Source organism: Ochotona curzoniae, unplaced genomic scaffold, assembly GCF_017591425.1.
Source record: "Ochotona curzoniae isolate NIBS_2020 unplaced genomic scaffold, NIBS_Ocur_1.0 contig_2692, whole genome shotgun sequence".
Lineage (NCBI taxonomy): Eukaryota > Metazoa > Chordata > Mammalia > Lagomorpha > Ochotonidae > Ochotona > Ochotona curzoniae.
Genome location: NW_024465556.1, coordinates 20,937,844 through 20,949,856, shown reverse-complemented (window position 1 = coordinate 20,949,856; position 12,013 = coordinate 20,937,844). Strand labels below are relative to the sequence as shown.

The window sequence follows — 12,013 nt, the reverse complement described above, 5'->3', positions numbered from 1 at the left end:
CTGCACTTTGGGGCTCCCTGTACCCCAACAACCCAGGACCAGGCTCTCCTCTCCAGATTTCAGCATGTGCAGCTTCTCAGGGCTGGGAAGCAAGCAGCTCTGTGAAGTCATTCTCGGTGCTGGAGGGCTCTTCCATCCTCACATGTGGTGCCTTGTGTCTGCCTCATTTCCTGCTTTGTTTTTTTCCTCTCCACCTCCACTCAGGCTTGTGTTTCCTACTGTCTTTCCTCTGCTTGTTATTCCCCTATGGGACTGTACCTAATGTGTTCTTTTCTGGAAGTTGCAATTTTTTTTTCTTCCAGATTTTAGAATTTCCATTCGATTCTTTTGTAACCCCTTGTCACCTGCTTTCTCGTAATTCGTGTATTGTGCGGGGCTGGACCTGGTGACTGTCACTCAGTCTGCACTGTTGTCCTTGCCTTCCTTTGCCTGCCTCTCAGGCTGCCAGGTAATTGGTGATTCAGGTGTCAGGAACTGTACATTTACAGGCACTTGGCGGGCTCCAGAGAGAGCTATGCCAGGTTCTCCAGGCTGAGCTTGGGGTAACGGGGGGCTGTGGCCTTTGGGCATCCTGCAGTTTACCCTGGTGATCAGGGTAACCCTCCTGTCCCAACTGAGAAACAGCAGTGTTTCCTGGCACCCCTGCTCCCCAGGAGCCTCGGCTCCCCATTTGTTTCTCTTTAGCAATCTGTGTCAAGTGACTTTCTCAGGCCTTTAGCAGCTTGAAGACATGGCAGGTGGCTCTAGACGGGAACCGCAATGTCATGCTCTGCCCTTCTCTCTCAGGGAACGGTGGCCCCTGGGTCCTGGCTGCTTTGATCTCATCCCAGAGGGCTACAAAGCAGGTGCCTTCAAGTTCAGGACTTTTCTCTCTCTCTCTCTCTCTCTTTTTTCTCACGGTGGCAGATTCACAGACAGGAAGCCTCATGTCCGGGTCCTTGCAGTCAGACCAGGGCACTCTTCCTCTTTTGTAGATGGCCACCTTCCTGCCTCTTGCTCACATGGTGGAGATGGGGAGGCCCCTGTTGGCCACCATCCTGGGAGATTAGTGTCCTGCACTTCTGATCTCATGTAACCTTTAACCTCTCCCCCACCCCAGACCCTGCCCACAGGTGGGAATCTTGAGGGGCCCTCCTTCAGCCCATCACAGATTTACAGAGAGAGAGGGGAGAGAGAAGGTGTTCTGTGTATTGATTCACTCCGTAAATGACCGCAACAAGCCAGAGCTAGGCTGATTAGGAGCTAGGAGCTTCTTCTAGGCTTCTCCTGTGGGTTCAGGATCCCAAAGACTTGGACCATCCTCTTCTGCTTTCCCAGGCACATTAACAGGGAACTGGATTGCAAATTGAGCAGCCGAGACCCCAGCCAGAGCCCATATGGGATGCCAGCACTACAGGCTGCAGCTTAACCGGCCTTGCCTGTGTCAGCCCCAAAAGGGATACTTTAAAACAGGTTGTGGGAAGAACTTTTCCTCTGCTAAGGGCCATGTAGATGTTTTATAACATCATTCACAGACAGCACAGAACTGCCAACTTACAAATTAGCCTGCTCTGGAGTTACTGAGTTTCAGGTCCTGCCTGCAGTTGCCTTGCAAACCACCGAGCAAATGACTTCTCAGGCCTAGACTGATGTTGCCCACCCCAATTGAATAGGTTTGTGGATTATGGAATTAAAGGATAAGCTTATTGTGATGCAAAAAAATAGTCTGGATGCTGGCATTGGGCAGGTTAAGCTGCCACTTGCAACACTAGTGATCCCATCTCAGAACAGATTTGAGTCCTGGTTCCTGCTCTCTGCTAAGGTACCTGGGAAGGCGGCAGAGGATGGCCCAAGGGCTTGTGTCCCTGTCACCCACGTGGGAGATCAGGATGGGGTGCCTGGCTCCTGGCTCCTAGCTGTTATGGCCATTTACAGGGGGCAAGTGAAGGAACAGAAGATCTCTCTGTCTCTGACAGTAAGTGGTTGCCTCCACAAAGGCTGGTGGGACGGTGCACTCAGGAGGACACTGGCTCTGTCACCAAGATTCTCACTTTTTCAAATTAATTTTAATTTCATTTTAAATGTTATTATAGGCCTTATCTAGCCCATGGGCTAGATGTTGTCTACCCCTGATTTATATATAACAGAGAGAGAAATCTTTCATCCACTGGTTAACCCCCCCAAATGGCCACAATAGCCAGAACTAGGTTGATCTGAAGCCAGGAGACAGCAACTTCTTCCAGGTGTCCCACATGGGTGCAGGGTCCCAAGGCTCTGGGCCATCCTGTACTGCCTCTGCAGGCCACAAACAGGGAGCTGGATGGGAAGTGGAGCAGTCAGCATACCAACTGGCGCCCATGTGGGATACCAGGGCCATAGGTGGAGTATTAGTGTGCTATACCACCTCAGAAGCCCCAGGATTCTCATTTTGAAAGAGAAGACATATGGGTTGCCACGGGGGTGACTGTACCCCCAACCCCAAGCCCACTCCCTTGTTTAAAGCCACACTTCGGTGCTTTCCAGGCTGGGGAGTGGCCTCCAGGGAGTACTGTGTACAAGGTCGTGTGTACTCAGCACTTGGATTGTCAGTTTTCAGGTTAACCCCCGAGATGGGGCCCCACCCCTGGGGAGAGGCTGAGTTCTGCATTCAGCCCCGCATCCTGGCTGCTGGGCTGCGCTTTATGGAGTTGCCCTGCTGTGTGATGTTGCCAGCCCTTGCTCTTCTGGCCTCTGCCTAGATGGGGTCAGGTCCTTCTAGATGCACCCTTTCTCTCACCTTTCTTAGGGTCCCTTCACTCACCTTCCTTGATGTCCTGTCACCTGCAGCACGCGTGCACAGGCCCCATCACTGGTGTGCCCTGCCTCCTGCTAAGCCCCGCCCCCTGCCTCACCCTGCCCTCCTCTGGGCCTTGCTGGCCTATCCATGATCCTCTCCATATTTGCTTCACTCCTGCCTGGGATTGTTGGGCTGTCCTGTGAGCCCTGGACCAGTATGAGCTTTGTGAGAGCTCCTTGAGCTGCTACCTGCACAGTGTGTTACAACCAGGGGCCCAAGAAGGCGTTTGCTGGCTTTTAGCTGGCTTCCTGTGAGGACTTTGTCATCTGGTGGCTGGGGAGGTCTGTTGCATGCATTAAGTGGGCTGTGGTGTGGCTGCTTGGCCCAAGGCTTCCTGCACTGTGGCCTGGGCCTGCCAGGAGTCTTTGTGCTCTGCTGTGGACAAGTCAGAGCTGCTGGAGGGAGGAGTTCCAGACTGGGCAGCTCTCTTCTGAGCGTCACTTGAGAAGCCACCTGCCTTCCCTCTTGGGGCTCTATCCCCATGTGTCTAACCACCAGCAGCCCACCCCACCCACTTTCTCCCTACAGACAGGGTAAGGGGTAGTGAGCACATGAGCCTGAATTCTTATCCTCTGAGCTGGGGTAGTTGCAATTCCACACTCACCTGTTGGGGGAGGCGCCTCTTTGGAGAGCAGAGTGTGGTGTTGGGAGGTGGTTGACTTAGGAGGAAGACATGCAGGCAGAATGGCCCAGATGGCTGGTCGAGGTCGGCTGCCTCACAGGTTCCCCGAGTGGGCTCCATGTCTGTGCTCTTGGGTGTACTGGATGTGTGGTACCTGGGGAAGGCCCAGGCCAGCTGGGCAGGCTCTGGATCTGCACACTGAAGGGAGTAGAACTGTTTGGTGGGGAGGGAATTCAGGCAGGGAACTGGCTGCTGCAGGTTGTGCCTGTGACACAGCCTCTGTGCACATTGCCCATACAGACTCAGTGAGCTTGGCCTATCAGCGCGTGCAGAAGCTGGACTGCACCTCCCTGCGGCCAGTCCTCATCCTGGGGCCTTTGCTGGATGTGGTGAGGGAGATGCTGGTGAATGAGGCACCCGGCAAGTTCTGCAGGTGTCCCCTCGGTAATGTCTCCCTACCCACCCGTACCCCCTCCACTGTGTGTGGCTCACATCTGTGCCACAGCCCCTCACCGGCCATGAGCCAGTCAGAGCCCCAGTGGGTGTGGTTGCGGACCTCCAGCACAGCGTCCTCTGTGTGCCCGCAGAGGTGATGAAGGCCTCGCAGCAGGCCATTGAGCGTGGCGTCAAGGACTGTCTGTTTGTCGACTACAAACGGAGGAGTGGGCACTTCGATGTGACCACGGTGGCTTCAATAAAGGAGATTACAGAAAAGGTACCTGCTGCTTGACTTGGGGGTTGGCACCTGTTGGGGCGTCCACAGCAACCTGAGCTCTGCTGCCCTGGGCTTGCCCTTGTGGCTGCTGAGTCTGCTTTGCTGACTAGCAAGTGGGGTCCTTGGTGAGGGTGTCCCAGTTGCCCCTGCTGCACTTGGAGGGGGTTCTGATGGCAGCTTTGAACTCTGAGTTGAACATGGGTGCCCAGCTCCATGGCACCTTACCCCTGCAAGGGCCAGGAGCCATTGACCTGTCTCAGTGCCCTGGCATGTCCAGGGTGGGGTGGCCGTGGGTTTTGTGGGCCTCCTCGGGCTCTGTCTTCCTCGCTGCTCCCATGCCACATCCAGCTGGTATCTCCTCCCGTGGCTATGAGTGGTGGGCCGAGCCTGCAGGAAGCTGCTCCGGGGAGCCCTTCTGGGGATTCAGGCAGGCCACAGGACCTCTGACCCAGCTCCTCTGGAAGCTCAGGGGATCCCCAGGAGGAAAAGCATTCCAGGTCACACTGAGGGGCACACTGCTGCACCCTCGGCATGTGCTGCTGAGTCTGTATACCCAGCCCCAGCCTCACCTCAGCCAACACATGTGCATGAGCTTGTGTGTGCAAGTGTGTGTGTGGGTGGGGTGGGAAGGGCATTGAGGTGCCCCCTGGGTTAGGTTCCCCACAGATCAGGTGTGGCTTTGATAAAAAAAAATTGTCTTTGCCCATCCTGTCTGCCAGCTGGGCCATTAGTGGAGGAAGAGAGGTCTGGCTGGAGCTGGGTGTGGTGAGGGTGGACCACCTGGGAGGGTCTGGCCCCTCATGCCTGCCCTGCAGGACTCAGTGGGTGTCTCCCTTCCCTCCTGCCAGAACCGCCACTGTCTCCTAGACATTGCTCCTCATGCCATCGAGCGCCTGCACCACATGCACATCTACCCCATTGTCATCTTCATCCACTACAAGAGCGCCAAACACATCAAGTAGGTGCCTGGCTCTGCTGGCTGGGTTAGGGTCCCGTGAGGGGAGGGCTCCCCAGGCTGGAAACTGACAGCATGTGTAGATGACCTTTCACCTCTAGCCATGCTCCCTGCCGCCCCCTCTGTGCCCCATTCCTGTCCTGCTCAGGGGCCCTGAGGAGCTGGGAGGCCTGGGAACTGTCCTGCTCAGCCATGCATTGGCTCTGGGATGTGGATGAGCCTCTGCTCAGTGCTGGGCAAGGCCCATCTTGCCATCTGTGTTGCCAGGCTTCTGGCATCTGTTCTTTTTGCACATGAGCTGGGTAGCCCTCCTTTTCTCTGCCCAGAACTCCAGGGAACCCCAACCCACACCCATGACAGATGCTGAGCTGTCTAGGGTAGGAGTGAGGTCAGAGCAGGGGTGGAGCGCTGTAGCTGTCCCAGCAACAGCCCACCCCTGCCTTGGCCCAGGCCCCTGCTGCACTGGGCACAGGCAGCAAGGAGAGGACATGCCCAAGAGGGGTGTGGTTCAGCCTGGCTCCTGGGCTGTCCCCACAGGGAGCAGAGAGACCCCGTTTACCTGAGGGACAAGGTGACTCAGAGGCACTCCAAAGAACAGTTTGAGACAGCTCAGAAGATTGAGCAGGAGTATGGCAAATACTTCACAGGTGGGTGTCAGGGGCCCCGTGGACAGGGGGCTGCAGGGGTGGGCAGCAGGGACCTCCCAAAGTCAGCTCCTGGTTTCCGGTGTGTGTACATCGTGACAGGGGACAGGTCCAGACTGGCCATGATGTCAGGCTTGCCATGGGGTTCAGCCTTGGATCCAGTCACATCTGTACCCATCTTTCTGTGTGTGTGTATCGGTAGCACCTCATATAGGGGGTTCAGTGTCCTGGGCAGCTTACAGCATTAGTAGTAGTAACCAGAGCCACTTGTGCCCAGCATGCCGCAGGGCAGGCCAGTTCAGCCATGGGCTTTGGTGAGGAAAAACTGCTCTTTTCCCTCGGTTCTGCCCAGAGGTTTGGCTTGGTTTACCTGCTGTCATTCCACATTCCATGCGCTGGCTTTGCAGCCGTGCAGCAAAATCCATCATTGGCAGGGGTTGGTGCTGCAATCAGAGTGATGGGGACAGGTGTACTCACCTGGCGGTGGGTATCAGCATCCGGTCCAGCACCTCTTTTGGTATCTAAGGCCCCCTGTGGGGGTGGGGACTGGGTGGGGTGTGTGTGTGTGTTGTACCCACATGTAGTTGCCCAAAGCCAAATACCCTAGCATTTCTAGAGGAGTGAAATTTTAGAAATTTATTGGCCCACACTCGACACATACAATGTGTGAAATGGCACTGTCCTTCCCAGTTTCTGATCTCTGGCTGTTGCTTTCAGGTGTACCTTACTACCACTGCACGGGAGGTTTATGCTCAGGCTACACTGGATGTGTGGCTGTAGACCCTGTCTTCCTGGTGACAGTCCTCTGGACCTGCTTTCACTGTCTCTCTCATGCATGTACTCCCTCCCTCCCTCCCTCTCTCTTACACACACACACACACACACTCACACACACACATTCTCTCCCTCTTTCTCTCCCCTAGTGTAACTCTAAGTCAGGTAAGCCCAGCCTAGAGTTGCTGCTGTTCTGATGTGAGTGACCAGCTCCCTGGGGACAGCCTGGTTCTTCCTCTCTTCCTTCCACTGCTGCAGAGTCAGACAAGGATGGAGTGGGAGCACCACGTGGCCTGAGGCACAGGGCCATTGGGGGGAGGATAGGTCTTACCTTGCCTTACATTGAGAGCCCCCAGGAGCTGAAGGAGGGTCATGTGTGTCCTGGGGGCTTTTTTTCCAGGGGTCGTCCAGGGAGGAGCCTTGTCGAGCGTCTGCAGTCAGATCTTGGCCATGGTCCATCAAGAGCAGAACAAAGTCCTGTGGATCCCCGCTTGCCCACTCTAGGCTGGCCTGGCCAGCACCAAGATGGAAAGCAGAGCCGGGACTGCTGAGGCACCTCCTCAGAACAGGAGGGCAGTGGCTGTGTGGGACTGTCCGGCAGAAGCTGGCATGTTGTGTGAAGACCAGCCGTGGCAGGGAGCACACAGCCGACTTCAGTAGCGGGCCTCCCCCATCCTGCCTTCCATGCGCCACAGCCGGCCGCAGGTGCTGCACACGGGCCCTCTCAGATCCCAAGTTTACAAGCCTTTTCTAAGTATTGGGTTGCTCATGTTTACTTGAATGGCTCCCTGTTTTCGGGGCCCAGCCCTTGCCCCCGCCAGCCCCACCTCGCTGCTTTGGTGTTGGTTTTATTCCTGTCTTGGACAAAATGACCCTGGGCCCTTGTGAGTAGCTCCTGTCTGAGGGACCAGAGCCTTGATGGACTCCCTACCCCATGGCTGGCGCCTCTCCTGGGAGGGCACCAGGACTGTGGGTGCTCGGGCTGCTGCCGCTGGGGCCTCATACCCCACCAGTGCCTTCGACGGCCTCACTCCCCAGCCATGACAGTATGGGCATGCCTCCCTGGTGGACTGCAGTGGCGGCCTCGCCCATCGCACAAACGTAGCTCTGGGCCCCTTTCTCCTGCCTCCCATGGCCTTCTGTGTCCTCCTCCACACACATTTTGTTCTCACAGCGCCCGTCTGGCCCGCCGGAGCTTAGCAGAGGTAGGAGAGTGTTCATCGGCAGCTTCCTGCCAGGTGCAGTGTTTGCAGGCAGTTTTGGACCCATGTGGCAGGTGCTGCCCATTTTGCTGATGTGAAAACCACTTGTGTTGCAGAGCAGACTTTGGGTGGAGTGCTTTCGGGGAAGCCTAATGGTCAGTGTCATCACCATCCAAAACCTACCAGAAAAAAAAAGAGGATCTTTGTCGTCGTCAATTCTGGTTTCAGCACTCACGGCTAAGAACCTTGCTCTGGAGGCTGTCTGGGGGGTTTGCTCCTTTGTGTCTATGTTTTTGTTCCTTTGCACTTGGGACGCTAGATGTGTCTGGCTGCAGATGGGACGCCATTCCTGCTAATGCTGTGCGTCCCATTGCTCATAGGTACTGTACCCTGCTCCCTATGTCATTGGGGTGGGACCTCTATTTTAATACTGCTCCGAGCATTTCATTTTACTACCAAGAAATCCTTGATTTCATTTTCTTTGTAATTCTAAGATGCTAGATTGTAGTTTTCCCATTACTGACTTTTTTGTTTGTTTTTAAAGGGATATATTTTCTTGCACCATTGTTCAAAACAGAGACAAGAGTTCAGCCCTCAACACTGACCCTTGTTTCGCAGGTACAGGCAACTGAGAAAAACCTGAGGCCTGTGCCTCGCCGTGGGATAGGGCCGTTTTTCTGAGTAGCAGGCCCAGGCGGCCCCAATGGTACTGTATCCCTGTCCTGACAGGTACTGACCAGACAGACTGGGAGGGTCTGTACTAAAATGTTACTTTGTATCAAAAGTTAAACAGACTTTAGTACAAATAAAGGTCAATTTCTGTAAATGTTCCTGTTTGAAGACACCTGCCTCTCGGTGGTCTGTACCCGCCTCCCCCAGCTGTCCCGGGTTCTCGAGTTCCGTGTGCTTCCGTGAGAGGTTCTTTGCCTCTGTCCTGATAATCCGGAGGTGCTGCCACTTGGCCTCTGTCAGCCTCCTGTGCCATCTGTCCAGTGTGGCAGCCGGTCGGAGACACACAGCCTGTGCTCGAGGCTTCCTCTGAGGACCTGCAATTAGGAGTTATCTGTGAACAGTCGTGGGACGTGAACATGGTAAGGTGAGGGTGCCCTAATGCCTTCAGTGGGGGCCATGGTTGACATGGGGACCACAGTGGTGGCATCTCACAGCTTCATCTTGTACTTCAGCTTTGCAGGGCTGCCCCTCAAAAGGTCTTGGGTCAACGGGGACCCCTTTCTTATGTTCCTTTGGCTGGGAGCAGGAGCTCAAACCTAGGCTGGTGGGCCACAGCCTGGTGCTGCTGCAGTGGCAGGGCAGCCAGCAGGCGCAGGACCTGGTGTAGCACCTCCCTCAGCCCTTCCTGTTGGCTCAGGTTCCACCACGGCCCTGCATCCTTGGCCTCGCATGTTTTGTGGGGGGAGGAGCACAGAACATGGGGCTGTGGCTGTTGAGGGGAGTCGACTTGGGGCCTAGGCGCATACAGCCGTGGGATACTGCACCACAGCCGCGGAGCCATGGCGGCTCTCTGAGCTCCATGATCATGCCCCAGCCTTGCCCCTCTGTGCCCCTGGCCTTGTTTGATGCTCTCCAGATTTCCCAGGGGCAGCCTGGTTTGTTGTGAGAATTATCCCGTCCCTTGCTTACCTGCGGGTGAGGCTTCCGGTTTTGCTGCCATTCCAGCACTTGTTCCACAGACCCAGCACCTTCTCTGAGGATGACACAGGTTGTCCGTTGTCATCTTTCCTGCCCTGCGTCATTTCGAATCCTCCTTTTGGTTGTAGATCTGTCTTGGGCTGTCTCACACCTGCGCCACCGCTTTAACCCTCGGGTGTCTGCCGATGTTTCAAGCACAGTAGGTCAAAAAGTTCAGAGCAGGGGCCCAAACACTTGAGCCATCCTTCGCTGCTTTCCCAGGCCTTTAACTGGGAGCTGGGTCAAAAGTGGGGCAGCTGTGGCAGCTTAACAAGCTCTGCTGTTTTCACAACCCCCCTTTCCCTTTTACTTTTAGCAGAATTCCCTTCTTGGCTGTGGCTGTATCAGAAGGCAGCATAAGAAAAACATGATGTACACATTTGTTCTCAGGCCTGGGCTCACAGGATTGTGTATGCCAGGCTGAGTAAGTCCAAAACCCAGAGGTGGGGTTAGAAAGCCAGGAGGTTCCTCCTGCCACACCCTCGGACCCTTGTCTAATGACAGCACAAGGGGCTGTGTGAGCAGGGCGAGGATCAGGGGGCACCACACTGTGACGGGCTGAGTGTCTTTGCAGTGGGGGTCAACTCTGAATCCTTCGCTCTGATCACTCCCTGTACTGTCAAGCACTTCGGGGCTTCAATCACACCTGCACACTCCACTTGCAGCATTTAGTGCAATTAAGGGGAATCTTGAGCCATGTTGCCTTGCTATCCCTACCTCCTAAAGGAAAACATCCAACACTGGGTTTCCCAACAATGTAAGCGCTCCCTAGAAACAGGCATTTCATTTAGGTTTCTTGTTTTTGCGGACTGATTTTAACCTCCTAGGAGTGTCTAGGGCGAATTAATGGATTAGGACATCCTGTGGGTTGCCCGAGTCTTTCAGCCCAACATGTGGTTTAACAAGGAAACCCACGCTCATCTTGGAGGTGCTCCTTGTGGGTTCTTGCATAAGCTGCTGGTGCAGAGCTAGCCAACCATTGGAGCTGCTTTCACTGCCCATTTAGGTTAGAGATGGACAGAGGGCCAAAGTGGGAATGGCCTAAGCATTGGAGCTCACCTGCCGGGTAGGCTGGCCCTCAGTGGGTGGCACAAAACCTTAAGACTCAAGATGGAAGTGACATGAGGAAGAAGTTGCCTGGATTCAGCAACAGTGTGTGCTGGTGTTGGTTCTACAAGGAATAGCAGGATGATGAATTTAAACCAGTGCCAGTTAGGGTGCTAGCCAAGATGCCCACATGCCACGTGTTTCCTACTCCCAGCTCCTGCTCATGGGGACCCTGGGAGGTGACAGGGACTGCTCCAGTGATTTGAATTACTGCTACCTATGTGGGAGATGGGGTTTGGATTTCTGGCTTCAAGGTATCTGGGGAGTAAATCAGTATCTGAAACGTGTCTACCTATCTTTCTACCTCGCCAATAAATTTTGTTTTAAATTTGGAAATTATATCTGATTGGAAGTGTCGATAGCTTTAGCAAAACAGCTGCATATTATTAAAATTTTCTGATAACCATCAAAATATAGTATACATTTAACTTCCTCATTTTACAAAGTTTACATTTTCCTTGAGGTTTGGTGACTTGGGTTACATTTTTGTGTTTGAAATGTATTAAATGCATATGTTCACATAGGTTCTAAATAGTTCCTGTGGTTCTTAAAAACCAGTGCCCTAAAAAAAAATGGTATTTTCCTCACACCGTAAGGAATCTTAAACTTGGCATGAGCTCCCTGGTCTGGTCTAAGCAGATGAGATGCGTCTGGAAGCTACGTTTGAGGTCACCTCTGTGTGTGGTGACACCTCCGCCCTGACCCCTAGTTGTCTAAAAACCACCAGTTCTTGAGTTCCTGAACAGCACGGGTATTATCATTCTCTCTAGAGCTGAGACACCCAAGTAAGTTTACCAAAGACAGTTGACGGGAGGGACGGAGAAGGGAGTTGGCCTATGTGCCAGCAGTAGCCAAGAGGTCCTGTGACAGACTTCAGCAGGCTGGATTGCCTGAGATGCCAGCTTCACAGCTCAGTCCAAGTCCCACAGGCCAGCTCAAGGCCTGGAAGCCCAGGGCCAGCAAGGTGGGGGGAAGAAGAGCCCTGGGAGAACCAGCCCCAGATCACTTCTCCATTTGATCTGTCCTGACTAACCACACCCCCCGCCACCCCTCCCCTCAGGGCCCACCTGGAAGCCAGAGTGCTCCCCTTCAGTGCCCTCGGACTGAGCGCTGAGGTTTTCACAGGTGCACTTCAGAGTATCTTTCAAGTGAGCACCATCAAAGCCACCATCACAGAACAGGTCAGTGGGCGTGCGCTTGAATGCCTTGAATGCCAGGAGACAGGCTGCCATACTGACTGCAAGTAAGGGCCCCTTGGCAAGAGCATGGGTGTACCCATTCAAAAGCTGATGCAACACAGGAAACGTGGGCTGGGATTCCTGCCTCCAGCATTCCCCCAACAGAGGTGAGGGAGGGAATAGTTTGGGCTTGTGTGAAGGCTCCTGGCGGATGTTCATACTTCAGTCATGTTCACTGGATCTGATTTGCTTATCCTGGATCCACTGTGGAAACCCTTCAGGCCTGACAAAAGGTCAAGAATTTACCATTAA

The 12,013-nt window shown here is 54.3% G+C and overlaps 1 protein-coding gene across 2 annotated transcripts in view; it reads left to right on the top strand.

Moving 5' to 3' along the window:
• Window positions 1-8,789, top strand: part of DLG5 (discs large MAGUK scaffold protein 5) — a 100,816-nt gene extending 92,027 nt beyond the window's left edge. For both annotated transcript variants that reach the window (XM_040976021.1, XM_040976022.1), the window contains 5 exons: window positions 3,738-3,881; window positions 4,025-4,152; window positions 5,001-5,110; window positions 5,645-5,754; window positions 6,926-8,789. In XM_040976021.1, the coding sequence (XP_040831955.1) occupies window positions 3,738-3,881; window positions 4,025-4,152; window positions 5,001-5,110; window positions 5,645-5,754; window positions 6,926-7,029 (596 nt within the window). In that variant the 3' untranslated portion in view covers window positions 7,030-8,789. The remainder of the gene's footprint in view (window positions 1-3,737; window positions 3,882-4,024; window positions 4,153-5,000; window positions 5,111-5,644; window positions 5,755-6,925) is intronic.
• Window positions 8,790-12,013: the final 3,224 nt, after the last annotated feature.